The sequence below is a fragment of the Oncorhynchus masou genome, chromosome 31 (genome assembly GCF_036934945.1).
Source record: "Oncorhynchus masou masou isolate Uvic2021 chromosome 31, UVic_Omas_1.1, whole genome shotgun sequence".
Classification (NCBI taxonomy): domain Eukaryota; kingdom Metazoa; phylum Chordata; class Actinopteri; order Salmoniformes; family Salmonidae; genus Oncorhynchus; species Oncorhynchus masou.
The window spans coordinates 63,246,742-63,265,536 of record NC_088242.1 but is presented as its reverse complement, the minus strand read 5'-3'; the positions used below and the strand labels follow the sequence as shown (position 1 = coordinate 63,265,536).

Genomic DNA, 18,795 nt, shown 5'->3' with positions numbered 1-18,795 from the left:
AACCATTGACAGTAGGACTACTGGTCCAATACATCACATACCTGCAATGAAAATGTAACCAAATAAAGCGCTTAAGAGATAAACGGTCAAGTGTGAATGCGTATAGAGATTCTCTGCCTTATTTGGTCATGGAACATGTGTAGAGGGAGGAGCCACTCCATAATCGTCATCATCGTGCACCCACAGGAAGAACTTCATAAAGTACTGTCACAAACTAGCGCCTGTAAAAGCAGAGAAATCGATTAAATAAAGAAACACATATGCAGTGAGAAGAGTCTCATTTATCGTCAGAGTTTATCGGCCAGAGAAGGAAGTCATGAGTGTAAACGGGAAGGAAAAGGTAAGAGATCGCCAGTAGCAGAGTTTTGAGTCTATTGCTCGCTGGGTTTCTTAGCTAGGTAACGTTAGCTTCCCAGTAGCTGCGTTCACGTACTGTTCGAAACTAGGAAACTTGGAAATTTCAGACTTACTAATGGTTGCAGTTATACACGTCCCCGTTCCACATATGTGTTGGTCGGGAATGTCTGAGCTTCCTAGTTCCGATTTATTTGAATGCAGCATATCTAGAGGGCTGAAAGGGTTGTCAAAATATGTTCGTTACTCAGAAAATACGGCCGGTATGTACTTTAAAAAAAAAAGTCTAAATAAACATTTACAAGCAACCGAAAAATGCACATTGTCGATACCTAACGCACATATACTGGGGCAACGTTAGCATACTGTTTAGTCTGATTCAGCAGGCTGTAATACACAATTGATTTGTAATACAGATTGCAACTACACAATATCGTGTAAATATTCCTTACAGGTCAGAATGTTGAATAAAATGACATTTCAACTTACTCTACCTGTTGGCTGTGCGGCTTGTCCTTCAGCTGCTCGACATTTGAGAGGAAATATCCACGGGAAAGTATGGTTAACCCTGACATGTCAATTTCACTACCGGTGCAATAAAATGTATACTTTCCTATGGATATTTTGTCTCGGCCATCTGAAGGACAAACACCATGGACAACCTGTAGAGTAAGTTGAAATGTAATTTTATTCAACATTCTGGTTTGTAAGAAAAATATACACGATGTTGCAGTCATTAGTTTATCATATGTACCAATTAATTGTGTATTACAGCCTAATGAATCTGACTTAGCTATTTAGGTTCATCCACAGATTGAACATTTAACCACATGCTACTACGACGATACCTATATGCATTTGGTCTTATTCTGGCAATTTTATGTTTTATCAGTATTTTTACTTACCATTATGAACAAGAGCTGGGCCATGCACCACTAGTTTGTACAGTTTCTCTACATTTGCATCTAACCATGTACAGTACCAGTCAAAAGTTTGCAACCACCTACTCATTCAAGGGTTTTTCTTTACTTTTTACGTTGTAAAGTAGTAGTGAAGGCATCAAAACTATGAAATAACACATGGAATCATGTAGTAACCAAAAAATATTTTGATTAAACAAATCAAAATAGATTTTATATTTGAGATTCTTCAAAGTAGCCACCCTTTGCCTTGATGACAGCTTTGCTCACTCTTGACATTCTCTCAAACAGCTTCACCTGAAATGCTTTTCCAATAGTCTTGGAGTTCTGACAAATGCTGAGCACTTGGCAGTCCAACTCATCCCAAACCATCTCAGTTGGATTGAGGTCGGGGGATTGAGGTCGGGGGATTGTGGAAGCCAGGTCATCTGATGCTGCACTCCGTCACTCCCCTTCTTCAAAATCAAATTTGATTTGTCACATACACATGGTTAGCAGATGTTAATGCGGGTGTAGCGAAATGCTTGTGCTTCTAGTTCCCGACAATGCAGTAATAACCAACGAGTAATCTTACCTAACAATTCCACAACTACTACCTTATACACAAGTGTAAAGGGATAAAGAATATGTACATAAAGATATATGAATGAGTGATGGTACCGAACCGCATAGGCAAGATGGAGTAGATGGTATAGAGTACAGTATATACATATGAGATGAGTAATGTAGGGTATATAAACATAAAGTGGCATAGTTTAAAGTGGCTAGTGATACATGTATTACATAAAGATGGCAAGGTGCAGTAGATGCAGCAGTTTAAATGAGTACAGTATATACATATGAGATGAGTAATGTAGGGTATGTAAACATTATATTAAGTGGCATTGTTTAAAGTGGCTAGTGATACATTTTTACATCAATTTCCATCAAATCCAATTATTAAAGTGGCTGGAGTTGAGTCAGTATGTTGGCAGCAGCCACTCAATGTTAGTGGTGGCTGTTTAACAGTCTGATGGCCTTGAGATAGAAGCTGTTTTTCTGTCTCTCGGTCCCTGCTTTGATGCACCTGTACTGATCTCGTCTTCTGGATGATAGCGGTGTGAACAGGCAGTGACTCGGGTTGTTGTTGTCCTTGATGATCTTTATGGCCTTCCTGTGACATCGGGTGGTGTAGGTGTCCCGGGTGGTGTAGTTTCATCATACTGCCTGATTGTTTTTTGCAACTGCACTTGAAGAAACTTTCAAAGTTCTTAATGTTGGACTTAATGTTGGATTTCTGAATTGACTGACCTTCATGTCTTAAAGTAATGATGGACTGTCATTTCTCTTTGCTTAATTCGAGACATAATACCGACTTGGCATTTTACCAAATAGGGATATCGTCTGTATACCCCCCTACCTTGTCACAACACAACTGATTGGCTCAAACGCATTAAGAAGGAAATAAATAACAAAAATGAACTTTTAACAAGGCTCACTTGTTAATTGAAATGCATTCCAGATGACTACCTCGGGAAGCTGGTTGAGAGAATGCCAAGCTGTGGGTACTTTGAAGAATCTAAAATATATTTTGATTTAACACTTTTTTTTTGTTACTACATGATTCCATGTGTGTTATTTCATATTTTTGATGTCTTCACTATTATTCTACAATCTAGAAAATGGTACGAATAAAGAAAAACCCTGGAATTAGTAGGTGTGTCCAAATGCTTGACTGGTACTGTATGTAAACGTGTGGTTGAGAGTAGCATGCTGGATGGCAGTGGGTGAAGGGAGTTACTACAGGAGTTTCAGAAATTGTTAACATGAAAGAAATAAAGGACCACCTGAAGGGAGGCACTCTTTATTGAGGCAAAGTGCCTCCAGATGACACAAGATGGGAAGAAGGTAGATAGCTTTTCAGGGCTGGTACCGTATATCCCATATGACCATGATATTGTGGAGAGAAGTTGGATGATCAGGACAGTATTGTGCCCACTATCTGTACATCTTTGATCCAGGACCCTGGTGCCCTGAAGGAAGAGGGGAATACCCTGTTCAATGCAGGGGACATGCAGGGAGCTCTGTGCTTTTACACCAAGGCTCTCAAATTGAGCCACAGCCAGGCGGAGAGTGCTGTCCTGCACCGCAACCGCTCCGCCTGCTACCTCAAGCTAGAGGACTACACCAAGGCTGAGGCTGATGCCTCCAAAGGTGGGAGAGTGCAGAACAAACCTGTTGATGTTGTCATTCACCAATGAAAAAATAATATATACTACATTTGACGAAGTAGTGTTTCTCTCTCTCTCGCTCTCCAGCTCTTGATGCTGACCCAGGTGATGTGAAAGCCAGGTTCCGGCGGGCACAGGCCCTGCAGAAACTGGGTCGTCTGAACGAAGCGTTTCTGGACGCTCAGAGGTGTGCACAGATGGAGCCCACAAACAACACATTCAAGGAGATGCTCAGACTGCTGGGAGCACAGAGCCAGAAAAAGGTGACGAGCCAGCAGAGACTATGTAGCTCTGATGAAGTCTCTACAATGTACCCAGGAGGTCCAAGGCCATAATGAGGATTTATTTTCTCTCCCTTGTAGTCAGTTCAGATGTCCTCCACAGATGCTCGCGTTCAGCAGATGTTCTCTCTCCTCCTGGACCCCTCAGCACAGCCCTTGGACAGACAGAAGGTAAAACGATCACACCATACACACATAAACATTGACTACACAAAAGCACACTCTGGCATGTTTTCAGCTTTGATGACACCTTGTGATCTATTTCTCAATGGCAGGCTGCTCAGAACCTGGTGGTGCTGTCTCGTGAGGAGGCGGGAGCCGAGCAGATCTTCCGTAACGACGGGGTGAAGCTGATCCAAAGTCTGCTGGGCTCCAATCAGGAGGAGGTGGTCCTGTCTGCTCTCAGGACCCTGGTTGGCCTGTGTACTGGCCATCAGTCCAGAGTAAGTATTGGTCATACCTGTGTTTCTCCATATGAAACACTAGACATGATTTAAATAAAGAATCTAGCGACATTGCATTCAACCATGACCATATTCTCCAGACCATGGCCATAGTGAACGAGCTGGGCATGGAGCAGCTGTGTGGTGTGATGGGCTCTGGGGCGTCTGCTGTGTCCCTGGCTGCCTGTCACCTGCTGCAGGTGATGTTCGAGGCCCTGACAGAGGGAATGAACAGGGAGATCAGAGGGAAGGACGAGGCCATACTGCCTGGTGAGATGACATGTCTTCCGGTTACAGGTTGTGGCTTCTCGATAACATGGAGATAGAAAAGAAAGGTGACTGACTTAAATATACGTGTGTGTGTGTGTGTGTGCCGTACAGAGCCGTCTCGCGAGCTGCGCTCCATGCTGCGCCACCTGGTGGAGATGATGCCAGCGAGCAGTGTGTCCGGGCCGGGCCGAGACAGCGCCATCAACCTCCTGGTCAAACAGGTGCCCCGCAAGTCCCAGAGGAACCCAGACAACTCTCTCACACTGTGGGTCATAGACCAGGGTAAGAGACAGACTAACTCCCTCACACTGTATGGTAGAAACAGAGCATGTTGTATTTTCCTCTTTGGTGGATGCAGCCATTCTGTCATGCAGATGAGGCTCACACAGTATTGTATAGTATTTTGAATTTGATGTACATGTAAATAAGTCAAGGGGTTAGATCAACCATATCTGTTATCTCCTGTGCAGGGCTAAAGAAGATCCTAGAGGTAGCAGGAACGGTCCCTGAGATGTCTGAGGGACCTCCTCTCACAGACAACTCCCACATGAGCTGCTCTGTGCTCCTCAGCAAACTCTATGATGACCTGAAGAGTGATGCCGAGAGGGAGAACTTCAATAAACTCTGCGAGGAATATGTCCAGTGAGTGTTTGGTCCTGTCTTGATTTTCTAGTCTGTGTTGATTGTGGTTGTGCCTCCCACCAGGCTGCATAGTCATGTCTTGTAGGTTATTGAATTGTGAACATCTTTTTATTTTCATTGTCAGTACAAATCCAAACAATCTGCTTGTGTGTGAGAACTACTCTGATACCTTTACTGCTATTGTTCTGTGCAGGCATCACTTTGGCCGCCCCGGCCTGGAGAGTAAGCTGCGCGCCATTCAGACGGTGTCTGTGCTTCTGCAAGGACCCAGCGACGTGGGCAACAGGACCCTGGAGATGTCGGGTATGATGGATGCGGTCATCTCTCTGTGTGCCTCGGAGGTCGTGTGTCACCAGCAGGTGGCGGTGGAGGCTCTGATCCACGCTGCAGGCAAGGCCAAGAGGGCCTCGTTCATCACAGCCAATGGCGTGGCACTGCTCAAGGACCTCTACAAGAAGAGTGAGAACGACCAGATACGTGTTCGAGCGCTAGTGGTGAGGGTTCAACCAATAGCTATAGAACAATACTATACAATTGTTATATTGTCTATGGTTCAGCTAAACTCCAAACACACTGGGCCAATTGTCCCATTGGAATAACAAAAAAACATTGAAATAAGTAGTGACAACTGAAAAAGTATGTGTGTTTTACAGGGTTTGTGTAAGCTGGGTTCAGCTGGGGGGACAGATTTCAGCATGAAGCAGTTTGCTGAGGGATCCACACTGAAACTGGCCAAACAGTGCAGGAAGTATGTGACCTGTGTTTTTTTTCAAAGTGTGTAACTTAAAATGTAGCTTGTTATTATAGAACCAGTCAGATGATGTACCTCTTCCTGTCCCAGGTGGCTGTGTAACGAGTCTCTCCCCCCAACGTCTCGGCGGTGGGCCATTGAGGGCCTGGCCTACCTCACCTTCGACGCTGACGTAAAGGAGGACCTAGTTGAGGACAGGAATGCACTGCAGGCAATGTTTCAACTAGCTAAGGTAAGCTTACCCCACCCCCCAATATCAAAGTAATATTAGCCAATATGATTGTTACATCGTGACTTTTTATATCATGAGGCTATATGCTCCTCCCAGCCACAGAGATGTAATGATAACTAGTCATTTAATGTGATGTCTGATGGCGGTATATTGTGTCCCTACAGTCAGAGGATAAGACTGTACTGTTTGCAGTGGGCTCTACTCTGGTGAACTGTACTAACAGCTATGATGTGGACAAGCCTGACCCTCAGATGGTGGAGCTGGCCAAGTATGCTAAACAGCACGTACCAGAGGAACACCCCAAGGTACTGCACTGTGTGTGTCAGGGCCGTGTTACCCAAGGTACTTCTAGACATCCAAACCTCACCAATCACTGGGTCGACTAGAGGTGTAATGGTACACGTATTAGTACCAAACCGGTCAGTACTGGGACCTCGGTTCAGTTCGCACTGTGAACCCGAATGAATACATTACAACAAATAAAAACACTAGGCCTATAGGCTATGTCTCTTGAGTAAATCTGAGCTGGAAAACATTTTAAGGATATTAAAACAGAGCCAATGTGAAAAAATGACATTTTAATTGCCGCATTTCAAACTGTCCTTTTGTGAGGTGCACCCGGGAGCTATTTCTCCGGTGGGGTCGATAAACCAGAATTGGAGGATCCTCCATCGTTTAAATCTCCAGTTTGTTCAAATTTTGGCTTCCCAGTAGATTACAACAACGATGGACAGAGAGTTGTGGCTATAACGTGAACGGTCCTCCAACTGAGAGTTGTGGCTATAACGTGAACGGTCCTCCAACTGGTAATTACTAGTGGGAAACTTCATTGTTGACGTCGCATTAGAGTTCAAATCACATGAATGACTCCAACTGGTATTTACAACTTCACAACTGGTAAATTCCCACCTCCCACATGGTTAGAAACGCAGCAGCAGTGTAAACTTTAGAGGCCCAACATAACAATCCTGTCACAACAGACCATGCCAGGAACATTATGAATGGCATTTTATTTTCCTCCTGTACTGAAACTGAATCGACCAGTGATACGTACCGAACCGTGGGTTTGGTGAACCGTTACACCCCAAGTCTCGACACGGAATATTCGTCTAATTAGGTTATTTTTATCAGCTCTTGTCCCAGATTTTATTTTATTACTTAAACCTTTTAAACCAATTGAGGTCAAAGACATCCTTTATTAAGAGAGAACTGGCCAATAAAGTAACTGACCAAGATAGCGAAGAGATTGCCCCACTGACTGTCTGTTTCAGGACGCTCACTCGTTTGTGGAGAAGAGGTTGATGAAGCTGCTGGAGGCAGGTGTGGTGTCTGCTCTGGTGTGCATGGGGAAACAGGAGAGTCCCGCCCTTACTGAGACCTGCAGGGAGTGCATCGCCAGGTTTGTCTGTCTTATCTTCCCTGGCTCTAGCCTAATAATACTCTTTCCTCCCTGTTTACAATGCAGTATTTTCCCCCTGTGTGTATCTTTCTCTGCAGGGTGTTCTTGGCTCTGGTGGAGAGGCAGGAGGACAGGGGCACAGTGGTGGCACAGGGTGGAGGAAAGGTGAGACCATCCTCACGTCAGTTATGTCTAAACACACCATCTTTCTTACTTGATTTAATTGACCAGTAAAATGCATTTAATGATGCTGTCTTGCCAGGCCCTTCTCCCTCTGGTGTCTGAGAGTACTGATGTCGGGAAGACCAAGGCAGCACAGGCCCTTGCCAAGATCACCATCACATCCAACCCAGAGATAGCCTTCCCTGGGGAGAGAGTGAGATAACCGCCCTATCCTGCTCCACTGATGAGAAATAAATATGTTTGTGTGAAGATCTAGTAATAAGATATTGCTGAGCCTGTTCAGATTTTACCATTTCAATCCATGGTGGTGCTCATGTAAACTCCCTGATTCCTTTCTCTCGTGTGTGTGTGTGTGTGTGTGTGTGTGTGTGTGTGTGTGTGTGTGTAGATCTATGAGGTGGTGCGTCCCCTGGTCAGTCTGCTCACCCTGGACTGCACCCTGCTGCAGAACTTTGAGTCTCTCATGGCCCTCACCAACCTAGCTGGTATCAGCGAGCGGCTCAGACAGAAGATCATCAAGGAGAAAGCTGTACCCAAGGTAGAGGGTTACATGTTTGAGGAGCACGAGCTGGTCCGCGCTGCAGCCACAGAGTGCATGTGTAACCTGGTCCTGAGCACTGAGGTGCAGCAGCTCTACGTGGCCACGGGGAATGACCGTCTGAAGCTGCTGGTGCTCTACAGTGGAGAGGAAGATGAGAGGCTGAGGAAAGCTGCAGCTGGAACCCTGGCCATGCTGACTGCAGAGCAGCCTGAGCTGTGTGCCCGCATTCCTGGAACGGTGATGCATCCTCCCTCATATTTACTTTACTTTTACTTTATATATATGTTAAATTGAATATACTGTACCAGACAACTTTCCTTTACTATTTCTGTCCAGAGTTTGACTTTACTTCCCTCGCTCTGATTCCAGACCAGTCACTGGCTAGAGATCCTTCAGGCCCTGTTGCTTAGTGACAGCTTGGAGCTGCGTCACCGTGGAGTGGTGGTCATGCTGAATCTAATGCAGGCAGAGAAGAGCCTGGCCGAGACGCTGATGGAGAGCGAGGCGCTGGAGATCCTCTCCGTCCTGGCTAAATCCACAGAGCAGAGCCCCATCTCCAGAGCAGCACAGCACTGCCTGGATAAAGCCATTGAGTACGGCATCATCAAGAAGCCAGAGGAAGGGGGAGAAGGAAATGAGCCCTGAGGACAGTATGGAAGTGTGTGTGTGTGTGTGTGTGTGTGATGCTACTGGAGAAAAGACCTACGATGATTGTTCCACTGCTGTTCTGTGTGAGGTGTGTTTTGTAGAATAGGAGGCAAGCCGTTTTGGTGTTTGAGGGCAGTAGGCTGTGCTGGTTTCAGTTTGAGGGCTGATATGCTATACAAACATTAAGGGTGTGCAACAATCTGAGAGCTGGAGTTGGTGAATGTTCATAATGAATCTTGAAGAAAGGGAAAAACCCACACTCACCTAAATATTATGTTTTAATCAAAAGAATTAGCAGCCTTTTCCTTCAAGTATATGCCTTTTGAAACTGCCACCCAATGACCTTTTGTCTCTACAAACATTTGAGCACACCAATCTCTTTCAATCATAACAGATCTCCCAGTCCTGGGCTAAAGAGGACACATTATACATGCTTCAACTGATGTGCCACCTTCCTCTCATGGATGATTATGTTTGATGCTAGAGGCACAATGCATAGCCAACAAGAGTAACACAACTTAAACAACCAAATATAGTACTTCATGCATTCATCACAAGTCATTCCTTTATCTTGCTGTACTTGTCTATTGACTTTTGTATTCCAATACATGTATTTCCTTAATGTTTGCAACACAATATTTATGTTATGATTTACTTGCACCTTATATGGATCATTGTTTTTATTTGCCTTTTCTTTTTCCACTACATTTCCAATGTCTTGGTTGTTTTTAAACAACCAGCATGACCGAGTTAGAAGGCTGGTGGACAAAAACTGTTGCTATGTAAAGTCAGTGATTATTCATGAACTAATCCATTGTATCAAATGTTTATCACTAAAGACTGCATCGAGACCACTGAGGTATGAGACATGTTTGCCCATTGTTTTCAAGGTCATCCACTCATGTTCACATATGCCGATTCACGGACTTTCTATATCCGGGTTTATTTTTGTATTTTTTTTAACCAGGTAGGCCAGTTGAAAACAAGTTCTCATTTACAACTGCAACCTGGCCAAGATGAAGCAAAGCAGTGACACATGGGATAAACAAATGTACAGTTAATAACATAATAGAAAGATCTATGTGCAACTGTAGTAAGATTAGGGAGGTGTGGCAAAATAATTACAATTTAGCATTAAACCTGGAGTGATAGATGTGCAAGTAGAGATTCTAGGGTGCAAAAATAAGTAACAACTTGGGGAATGAGGTAGTTGGGTGGGCTATTTACAGGTGCAGTGTTCCGTAAACGCTCTGACAGCTGATGCTTAAATTTAGTGAGGGAGATGTAAATCTCCAGCTTCATTGATATTTGCAATTTGTTCCAGTCATTGGCATGAATTGGACCAGCATTGGACCAACATCACATGCGCACAGACCTTGTGATGTTATCCAAAAACATGGGAGATATTGGATGAATATAAAATATCTTTGGTTGCAAGTGTTGGAATAAAATCTGCCTCAGCAATTTTATGGGGGAATAATTCAATTGATGCTTTGTGCACAAAGGTGATGACTAAAGTGACTTGGTTTTCAAATCTGACTTCTCTATGTGGCCTTCAATGAAAATTGTATTTCTGGGCCAGGCGTTAACTAAACTTAAGTACTGAAGCAAATGTGTAGCAGCAGTCGAAATCGTGCTTCGAGACCCGAACCCTGGCCCATTTTTCTAGACCAGAGAAAGAGGCCCAACAGCGGAAAAATGTGTCTCCCTCCAGCAGGTGGCGTTTTTTCATTGTTTCGAATGGAGTTCAATGAGTGTCGAATTTCGTCAACCAAAAATGATTATTTGGTACGTGAGGTTTAGTTGATCGAATATAAATTTCGTAATGCTTAAGTTATGAGTGTACGGATATAAGTAGGACATGTGACATCCCGAAAACTTTCAGAGTTCTCCAGATGGCTTTGCGTATTCATGGTACGAGGCTAGTAGCATAGCATGTTTAACAAATGGGAAACAAGTATATAGAAAGAATATACAAAGGACATTTGAGCCCTTACATGAATACAATAACAAAAAAAGCTGCAACGCTGTTTCTGGGTGGTCATTACAATATATATATATATTTAAACTTCATATAGTGGTAGGCATGATAATATTTATAAATACTTGTTAATAAGTAGGTGTGTGTGGCAACATCCAAACTTTGACATAACGTATAGTATACAACATCCTGTTGAAACAAGGCTCCAATAGCTCTATAGTTGAATGGACTAAAAGAAAAAGAAAACTTTCCTATTGCTGGGTCAACGGGGTTAATTGTAGGTATGTTCTGAGTGCCAGGTTCTGAGGGTTATGTCACATTCCTGAATAGTAAAGTAACATCTGAGGGAATGGCATCTAAAACAATTGCAAAATATTTAGGTTTTACAGGGTCCAGAGAGCATCAGATGCACGGCTACATATAGAAGGGCGCTGTTTCGCTCTCTCGGATGCTTTCTCTGATGAAGAAGGCAAGATGCAACCATTTCAATTATTTTACTGGGTTACAGTTTATATAAAAGGGCATCAGTCAGTTGAAATAAATTCATTAGGCCATAATCTATGGATTTCACATGACTGGGAATACAGATATCAAATCAAATTTGATTTGTCACATGCGCCGAATACAAAAGATGTCGACCTTACAGTGAAATGCTTCCTTTACAAGCTCTTAACCAAGAATGCAGTTAAGAAAAATAAGTTTTAAGTAAAGAATCATTGAAGAGCAGCAGTAAAATAAGTTGGATGCTATATACAGGGGTTACCAGTACAGAGTCAATGTGCGGGTAAAACATTGGCTAATAGGACTGATGGTAAAGGCAGATTACCCACTTGCTGTCGGATCCTTACAAGGCACCCTGACCTACGTCCCTGATATCTCGGTCTTTCTCCTGCGAATGACAGGGATGAGGGCCTTGTCAGGTGTTAAGTAAATCCTTTGCGTCCGACTCATTAATTTATTTCAGTATGAATTGAGTAATCGCTGTCCTGATATCTAGAAACTAATTTTTGTCATAAGAGATGGTGGCAGAAACATTATGTACAAAATAAGTTACAAATAACACAAACATACAATAGCACAACTGGCTAGGACACCACAGATAACTTGTTTTCAAGGTAGGGGTGTGGATCAGAAAACCAGTCAGTATCTAGTGTGACCACCATTTCCCTAATGCAGCATTACACAACATCTCCTTCGCATAGAGTTGATCAGGCTGTTGATTTTGGCCTGTGGAATGTTGTCCTACTCTTCTTCTATGGCTGTGCGAAGTTGCTGGATATTGGTGGGAACTGTAACACACTGTTGTACACATCCATCCAGAGCATCCCAAACATGCTCAGTGGTTGACATGTCTGGTAAGCATGCAGGCCATGGAAGAACTGGGACATTTTCAGCTCCCATGAATTGTGTACAGATCCTTGCGATATGGGGCTGTGCATTATTATGCTGAAACATGATGGCGGCAGATGAATGGCATGACAATGGGCCTCAGGATCTCATCACGGTAGCTCTGTGTATTTAAATTGCCATCGATAAAATGCTATTCTGTTCATTGTATGTAACTTATGCCTGCCCATACCAATAACCCCACCATGGGGCACTCTGTCCACAATGTTGACATCAGCAAACCGCTCGCTCACATATCTGCCCGGGACAGTTGAAAACGTGATTCATCCATGAAGAGCACACTTCTCCAAAGTGCCAGTGGCCATCAAAGGTGAGCATTTGCCCACTGAAGTAGTTTGACAGCGTACTGCAGTCAGGTCAAGACCCTGGTGAGGATGATGAGCTTCCCTGAGACGGTTTCTGACAGTTTGCACAGAAATTCTTTGGTTGTGCAAACCCACAATTATCAGCTTTCAGGTAGCTGGTCTCAAGACAGTCCCACAGGTGAAGTAGCTGGATGTGGAGGTCCTGGGCTGCTGTGGTCACACGTGGTCTGCAGTTGAGGCCAGTTGGAAGTATTGCCAAATTATCTAAAATTATGTTGAGGCAGATTATGGTAGAGAAATTAACATTAAATTATCTAGCAACAGCTCTAGTGGACATTCCTGCAGTCAGTATGCCAAATGTATGATCCCTCAACTTGTGACAAAACTGCACAAGTGGCCTTTTATTCTCTCCAGTACAAGGTGCACCTGTGTAATAATCATTCTGTTTAAATCAGCTTCTTGATATGCCACACCTGCCAGGTGGAATAATTATCTTGACAAATGAGAAATGCTCACTTACAGGGATGTAAACAAATTTATGCCCACAATTGGAGAGAAACACTTTTTGTACCTATGGAACATCTATAGGGTCTTATTTCGGCTCATGAATCATGGGACAAACATTTTGCAGGTTGTGTTTATATTTTTGTTCAGTGTAGAACATATATTATTTATGTTGTCTACCTGGACTGCTGTATGCTGTTTAGGTGGTGACAGTACATGTGAAGATCAAGAGATGATCAGCAATGAGGTGTTCATCCACCAGGGTCACTCATTCATGTGAGGTCAGCAAGATCAGCTGTGGGTCCCGCCACACTGCGGCAGTCACAAGTAAGAGCCCTTCACATAAGCGTCCTCAAACTGCTAAATTAGAAATATAACATTATATTCAAATTTATTTTTGTGTGGTATTTATTTTTCGCTACACTTGCGGCTGGGGTAAGCTTAAAAAATATTAATGATTAGAAAATGTCACCTGTTCTTGGTGGCTTCGAGTAGGCCTAAGCATTGCATAAAGTCATTATGAATTCCAAAGCGCAATACATATCCAGGAATGGAAAGACATGGCCTTTCCTCATAACCACGGCTACAAGCTCTGCTTGTATCACTGTTTCAGCTGAATATGGCCAGCTGGGACAGGGGACTGTGAGCAGCTCAGACGAGCCAAGATGAGTGGAGTTCTTCAAGAACCAGGGGCTGCGTGTGGTGGATGTAGTGTTTGGGCCATGGAACACTTTTTTTTCTGCTATCAGAGGACCCCTCTCCATCCTAACACATATCCTTTATAACTAAGGACTGCATGGAATGGAAAAACTGTCTGTAGGAGTTGAGCACTAAGGACAGTGCATATTTTGATTGACTAGATCAGGGATTTTACAACCCTGTTCCTGGAGCGACCGTCCTGCAGATTTTCAGTCCAACCCTAATCTATCGCACTGGATTCTAATAATTAGCTGGTTGATAAACTGAATCACGTTAGTTACACTATAACTAGGGTTGAAGTGAACATACAAGAGGGTAGCTCTCCAGGAACAGGGTTGGAGAGCCCTGGACTAGATATTCATGGTTATTTAAAATATTAATGGTTATTTTGATGACCAATTTACCCCTTTTACCAAAGAGCACCTATCTACCAAAATGTACTATTGTGTACCTTAGTAGCACTTCCCTTCCTCCTCTTTCTACTATTCATGGTTATTTGTTCAGACAAATAAAAAAAAATAAAAAAAATGACAAAATCATTGACTAAGACTTGATTACTTTTATTCTAGATATTTAGATTGAAAAAACAGTTAGAGGGCTCTTATCGCATATACATTATGTAAAAATACATTATCAAACATAATAGAAAATATTAATCTATAAAGAATTTAAGGCAAAATCAAAAAATATATAATTATTACAATGGAGAAAAAAAAGGTATTCTGAGTATTAATAGGACAGAGAATCCAAGGCATCCATATCCTGGCATCTTATTTGTCGACTTCACAGAACAATCTTAAAAGAACTAGAGAACAACACAGAGCATTAGAGGGAGGCTCATAGGTGCAATGAAGAGATTATGAAGAGTATTATAATCAGATTTGTACTGACCTGACAAAATCTGGTGACCTTGAGATGACGTGTTGGAACTCTGACAGATTCACAGTTCCATCTTTGTCTATATCAGACTCTTCAAGAATCTGCAATATTGTAAATAAGTATTTGTTTTAGCCTTGGAGACTGCAAACAGAGACCTGAAAGGTAGACTCAGTGAGAGGACCATAGACTCAGCAATGCAATTTCCTGCGTTGAGACAGTATTCAAATCTGCCACAGCTTCCCAGTTTATGGTCTCCCCTGAGGCAGTGCCACATTGGAAAGAACCAGGCAATAGTGACCTTAATCTGTTAACTCACATTGCTGATGAGCTGCCTCATCTCTTCAGTGGTAAGCCTTGTGTCATCTGTCTCACCAGTCAGACAGTTCACCAGCTTCTCCAGGTCCCCACCATCCAGAGTGCCATCATCATCAAAGTCTGAACAGACAAAACAATACAACATTTTCACCAGCCCCTCAAACTGCCAGACAACAATGAATACACTACATACATATGCAGACCTAAGAAAGTCTCAATTGTATTACCAAAAATGCGGAATGCGTAGTGGGACTTGATTTCCAGTGTAGCTGAATCACTGAAGGCACTCAAGAGATCAAGGAAGTCCTCAAAGGTGAGACTTCCATCTTTCATATCAGATGTTGAGAATACGTGACAGATCCTTTTTCTGAAAGGGTTGGACTAAAGGGTGGGGACAGAACATAAACATTAAGTCCAATGCTGACATTTTTCTCTGTCAAATCACTTCTGGGTAAACAATAAGTACCTTAATGTTTTAAATTCAAATGGCCAAAAATATTTTCTTAGCAAAGAGAAATCTCTCAAGCAAGAATTTTGCTAGGACTGTCAGGGTGGTCTGAGTGGGGAGGGTAAAACTACTAACTAATTTACTGCTTTGGTGAGGTCACCATGGAAAGGCCAACACTCCATCCCACCAAAACAGGCTGACATTTCAGGCAGTCTTTTCAAACAGCTTACACTAAAAAGGCATTATCACTATCACAATATTATCCCAACCTCAGTATGGAAATATATATAAAACACAGGAAAACCACATTGTTCCTTGAGAAGGGCCAGTGCAGTCAAAAGTAAATCAAACATTTGTTATAATGTTTTTTAACTAAAAATAATTTGCTTGCTGTATTAGTAATTTAGTATAATTTTAATTGCAATCTTGTCACCTTGAGTTCTGGCAGTGAAAGGACTTTCTCCATGGGCACTCGCGGGGTGGGGATGTTTCTGTCCTCTTTGGAGAGGAGTTCACTGAATCTCTTGTGTGCACTAAAAAAACATGCGTCAAAACATCCACTCTGCCTGTATGGATGTTGATTGCTCAACAAGTCTCTTTCGCAATAGATTTACAATGACAAACATTTCCAACCTAGTTCAAACAGTTACAGTAAATTAATCTTGCCTGTCAAACTTCCTTGTAAATTAGACTTTAGTACTTTGCGTAAGGATTAAAGTTGACAAGGAAGTGTGTCACTGGCAAGATGGAGCCTATATATTTACTATATGATCAAAAAGGATATTGACAATAGCATCTGCGAATTGAAATAATGGGGAAAAACGCTAGTTACTTACAGAATAATTTCTTGCTTTGTAAGAAACGTCAGCTCCTGGAGGGGAAGAGTTGGTGCATTATTTTCAAATACACCACACATTCCAAATTGATATAATTATGCCTCAACGTCTTGCTTTTATCAGTGTCGTGTCGCTTGCAATGCGCTCAAGAAGTTGTCCTACCAACAACGTCATCAAAAACTGACAATACACCTGATAATTAATTTAAGGCAATTAATTCAAGCCGAATAGCGACTCTTTATGAGGGCATAAACGATATAACTAACTAGCTGGCAAAAAACAACTTGGTTAGTTTTTAGATATCGCGTTAACTAGCTTGCTAAGTAAGATATTTGTTAACCTAACCACGTTACCAGAAAGTACAATGACCAACAACTTGTTGTGTAACGTTACATTGGCTAGATTAACTGTTTTATATCACCTGATATTCTGAGAGCAGATCCTTCCTTAATTGACTTGCTGTTGTTCCCATGTTTTTTTTCTTCTGTTTGTTATTAGCTAGCCAACTTCAGAGAAAGAACACTTTCTGCTTCGATAACTTTCCGAAGCAGCTAGCCACTTCCCTTTTCTGAATCGACGAAATATACCATAGTAACAAGATTTGCATATAGCACGCCAACACACCGCCAGATGGCGATCACGTGCCTCAATAGAAATCGCTGACGCAGGAAGAAAAGCAGAGCGAAGATGGATCCTTTCCACATTGACTTACAGTTAGCGTATTTTTTCCTTCAATTATTTGTATAAATCCTGAATAAATACAGGTCATTGACACTTTTCTACTATTACGTGGAAAACTTTTATTTAGAAAATTCAGAAATTCTGAGATCCGGAAGTACTTTTTAGTGTTGTTGCGGAGACGCTGATAAAATATGCCATGTTTTTAGTTGCTTCCTGATAGTTGTGGTAAATAACGTGGTTAAACTACTTCTAGATTAGCGGTTAGATATCGATTTTTACATAAACTCAACAGAAATGTAATTTATTTTCTAAGCTGCTGATTCAGATAACGGTTAGCTACATGCTATTTAACTTGAGATAAGACTCGGCGTTGTCACTCCATGCCATTCATCTCATTGTTGAAACGAGATACGTCGTGCCACGTAACGTCTGGGTAGCTACCGGTGCTAATATTTATTGCAGACCAATGGAGGACGGCAAATCGCCAACACGTTTCGTCTACTGTAACCGAGATTTTGCTGACCATGTGTGCTGGTCTGGATGTGGTGACCGAACTGCCTCGATGTCTAAATTTGACACGACAATTCAAGCCGGATGGACTGACAGGATGGACAGGGGGCTGTTCCGTTATCACCTGGGCGACTTGGAGACAAGAATTTTACCTGGGCCGGCTCGGTATGTGGCCCAACTGAATATTCAAAGAGGGATAGAGCGAAGACAGCCTCAGGAAATATTAAGCATCAAACAAAACTTTGACACCAAGCAGTTCAACTTCAACAAAATCAATCCAGAGGAAGTCATTTTTGAGATGAGTAAGCAAATTGAGCCTACGTCGCAACCCAAAGGTGGGGGCCCCTGTAAAGAAAATGGACACCCATGTGATGAACTCTGTAGAATTATGGTGATGGTCAATGTTAGCCCATTGGAATTTGGTCACTGTTTATTAGTTCCAGAGCCCACCCAGTGTTCACCACAGGTCCTTACCCCCGCTGCCATCCAAATCGGAATCGAATCTGTGCTGCTGAGTTCTGACCCGGGCTTCCGGGTGGGATTCAATAGTCTTGGTGCGTTTGCATCTGTCAATCATCTCCACCTTCATGGATACTACATGAAGCAGGAGCTAAACTTAGAAACTGCTTCAACTCAACCCTTAGTGCCGGAAAAGGGATTTTACCGTCTGAGAGACTTCCCCATCGGCTTTATGTTCTACGCTGAAATGGATGACCTTGAGAAAGTTGTCTGTGCCATTAGTCAGGTCACAAACTCATTGGTGGAGAGGAACAAGGCACACAACCTGTTTTTCACTCGAGGCTGCCCACCTGGGAAGTCTGATGTGCGTGCCAGGCGTGGTGTGCGCATTGTCGTGTGGCCTAGGAGGTCCTGCTTTGGTGCCAAAGATGAATCTGCCTTCAATGTGGCTCTGTGTGAGCTGGCTGGACATTTACCATTCAAGAACAGACATGACTTTGAACACAGCACTGAAAAAGATGTGATGGCCATCATTCAGAGGTATCTGCTGCCTGACCAACAGTTTCTTCAGTTGGAACAGCAACTTATTGCACATTTACAGAAAGACATTTAAGCCTGATTTACCTGGAAGTGAACAATTTGGTTTATTATATTTCATGGGCATTAAAGTTTAACTCAACAAATCTCAACTGAATAAAACATACTTGAAATCGCAGTAACTTTTTTTCCTTTTTCAGATGTATTACCACCAACACTGGCGTAATACAGTTTCTCTGTTTTTAGAATGTACAACTGTCCTGTATAGGATACCTGAACCTGCATGACAGGAGCAGTCCTCCAAACCCAAATAATATGCGCCTTTGTGCATACATTTATTTTGTCCCCCCACACCAAACT

General features: G+C 42.6%; 3 protein-coding genes across 3 annotated transcripts; 2 read left to right on the top strand and 1 right to left on the bottom strand.

The window, feature by feature from the left end:
- Positions 1-170: 170 nt before the first annotated feature.
- Positions 171-10,408, top strand: LOC135524267 (protein unc-45 homolog A-like). The gene is made up of 17 exons (XM_064951666.1): positions 171-340; positions 3,275-3,467; positions 3,572-3,747; positions 3,847-3,936; positions 4,041-4,208; positions 4,310-4,478; positions 4,590-4,760; positions 4,949-5,120; positions 5,314-5,614; positions 5,774-5,868; positions 5,962-6,103; positions 6,268-6,408; positions 7,375-7,502; positions 7,601-7,667; positions 7,765-7,878; positions 8,074-8,463; positions 8,596-10,408. Exons 1-17 carry the CDS (start codon positions 317-319, stop codon positions 8,869-8,871), a joined length of 2,817 nt encoding a protein of 938 aa, XP_064807738.1. The 5' UTR covers positions 171-316; the 3' UTR covers positions 8,872-10,408.
- Positions 10,409-14,314: 3,906 nt separating this feature from the next.
- LOC135524266 (calcium and integrin-binding protein 1-like) lies at positions 14,315-16,845 on the bottom strand. The gene is made up of 7 exons (XM_064951665.1): positions 16,670-16,845; positions 16,249-16,283; positions 15,846-15,945; positions 15,192-15,345; positions 14,966-15,084; positions 14,662-14,750; positions 14,315-14,575 (listed from the first exon to the last, which is right to left on the bottom strand). The coding sequence occupies exons 1-7, from the start codon at positions 16,718-16,720 to the stop codon at positions 14,554-14,556; spliced, it is 570 nt and encodes a 189-aa protein (XP_064807737.1). The 5' UTR covers positions 16,721-16,845; the 3' UTR covers positions 14,315-14,553.
- Positions 16,846-16,917: 72 nt separating this feature from the next.
- gdpgp1 (GDP-D-glucose phosphorylase 1) lies at positions 16,918-18,613 on the top strand. Its single transcript, XM_064951664.1, has one exon. It carries the CDS (start codon positions 17,396-17,398, stop codon positions 18,509-18,511), a length of 1,116 nt encoding a protein of 371 aa, XP_064807736.1. The 5' UTR covers positions 16,918-17,395; the 3' UTR covers positions 18,512-18,613.
- Positions 18,614-18,795: the final 182 nt, after the last annotated feature.

What these genes read in the sequence shown, in the direction of transcription:
- LOC135524267 (XM_064951666.1), top strand. Translation starts at nt 317, where the DNA reads ATGAGTGTAAACGGGAAGGAAAAG. An exon ending in GAGCACAGAGCCAGAAAAAG is followed by an intron (nt 3,748 to 3,846) that starts GTGACGAGCCAG and finishes TCTCCCTTGTAG; the next exon opens with TCAGTTCAGATGTCCTCCAC. An exon ending in TACGTGTTCGAGCGCTAGTG is followed by an intron (nt 5,615 to 5,773) that starts GTGAGGGTTCAA and finishes TGTGTTTTACAG; the next exon opens with GGTTTGTGTAAGCTGGGTTC.
- LOC135524266 (XM_064951665.1), bottom strand. Translation starts at nt 16,720, where the DNA reads ATGGGAACAACAGCAAGTCAATTAAGGAAGGATCTGCTCTCAGAATAT. An exon ending in ATCTGCTCTCAGAATATCAG is followed by an intron (nt 16,284 to 16,669) that starts GTGATATAAAAC and finishes CTTCCCCTCCAG; the next exon opens with GAGCTGACGTTTCTTACAAA. An exon ending in ACAAAGCAAGAAATTATTCT is followed by an intron (nt 15,946 to 16,248) that starts GTAAGTAACTAG and finishes ATGTTTTTTTAG; the next exon opens with TGCACACAAGAGATTCAGTG.
- gdpgp1 (XM_064951664.1), top strand. Translation starts at nt 17,396, where the DNA reads ATGGAGGACGGCAAATCGCCAACACGTTTCGTCTACTGTAACCGAGAT.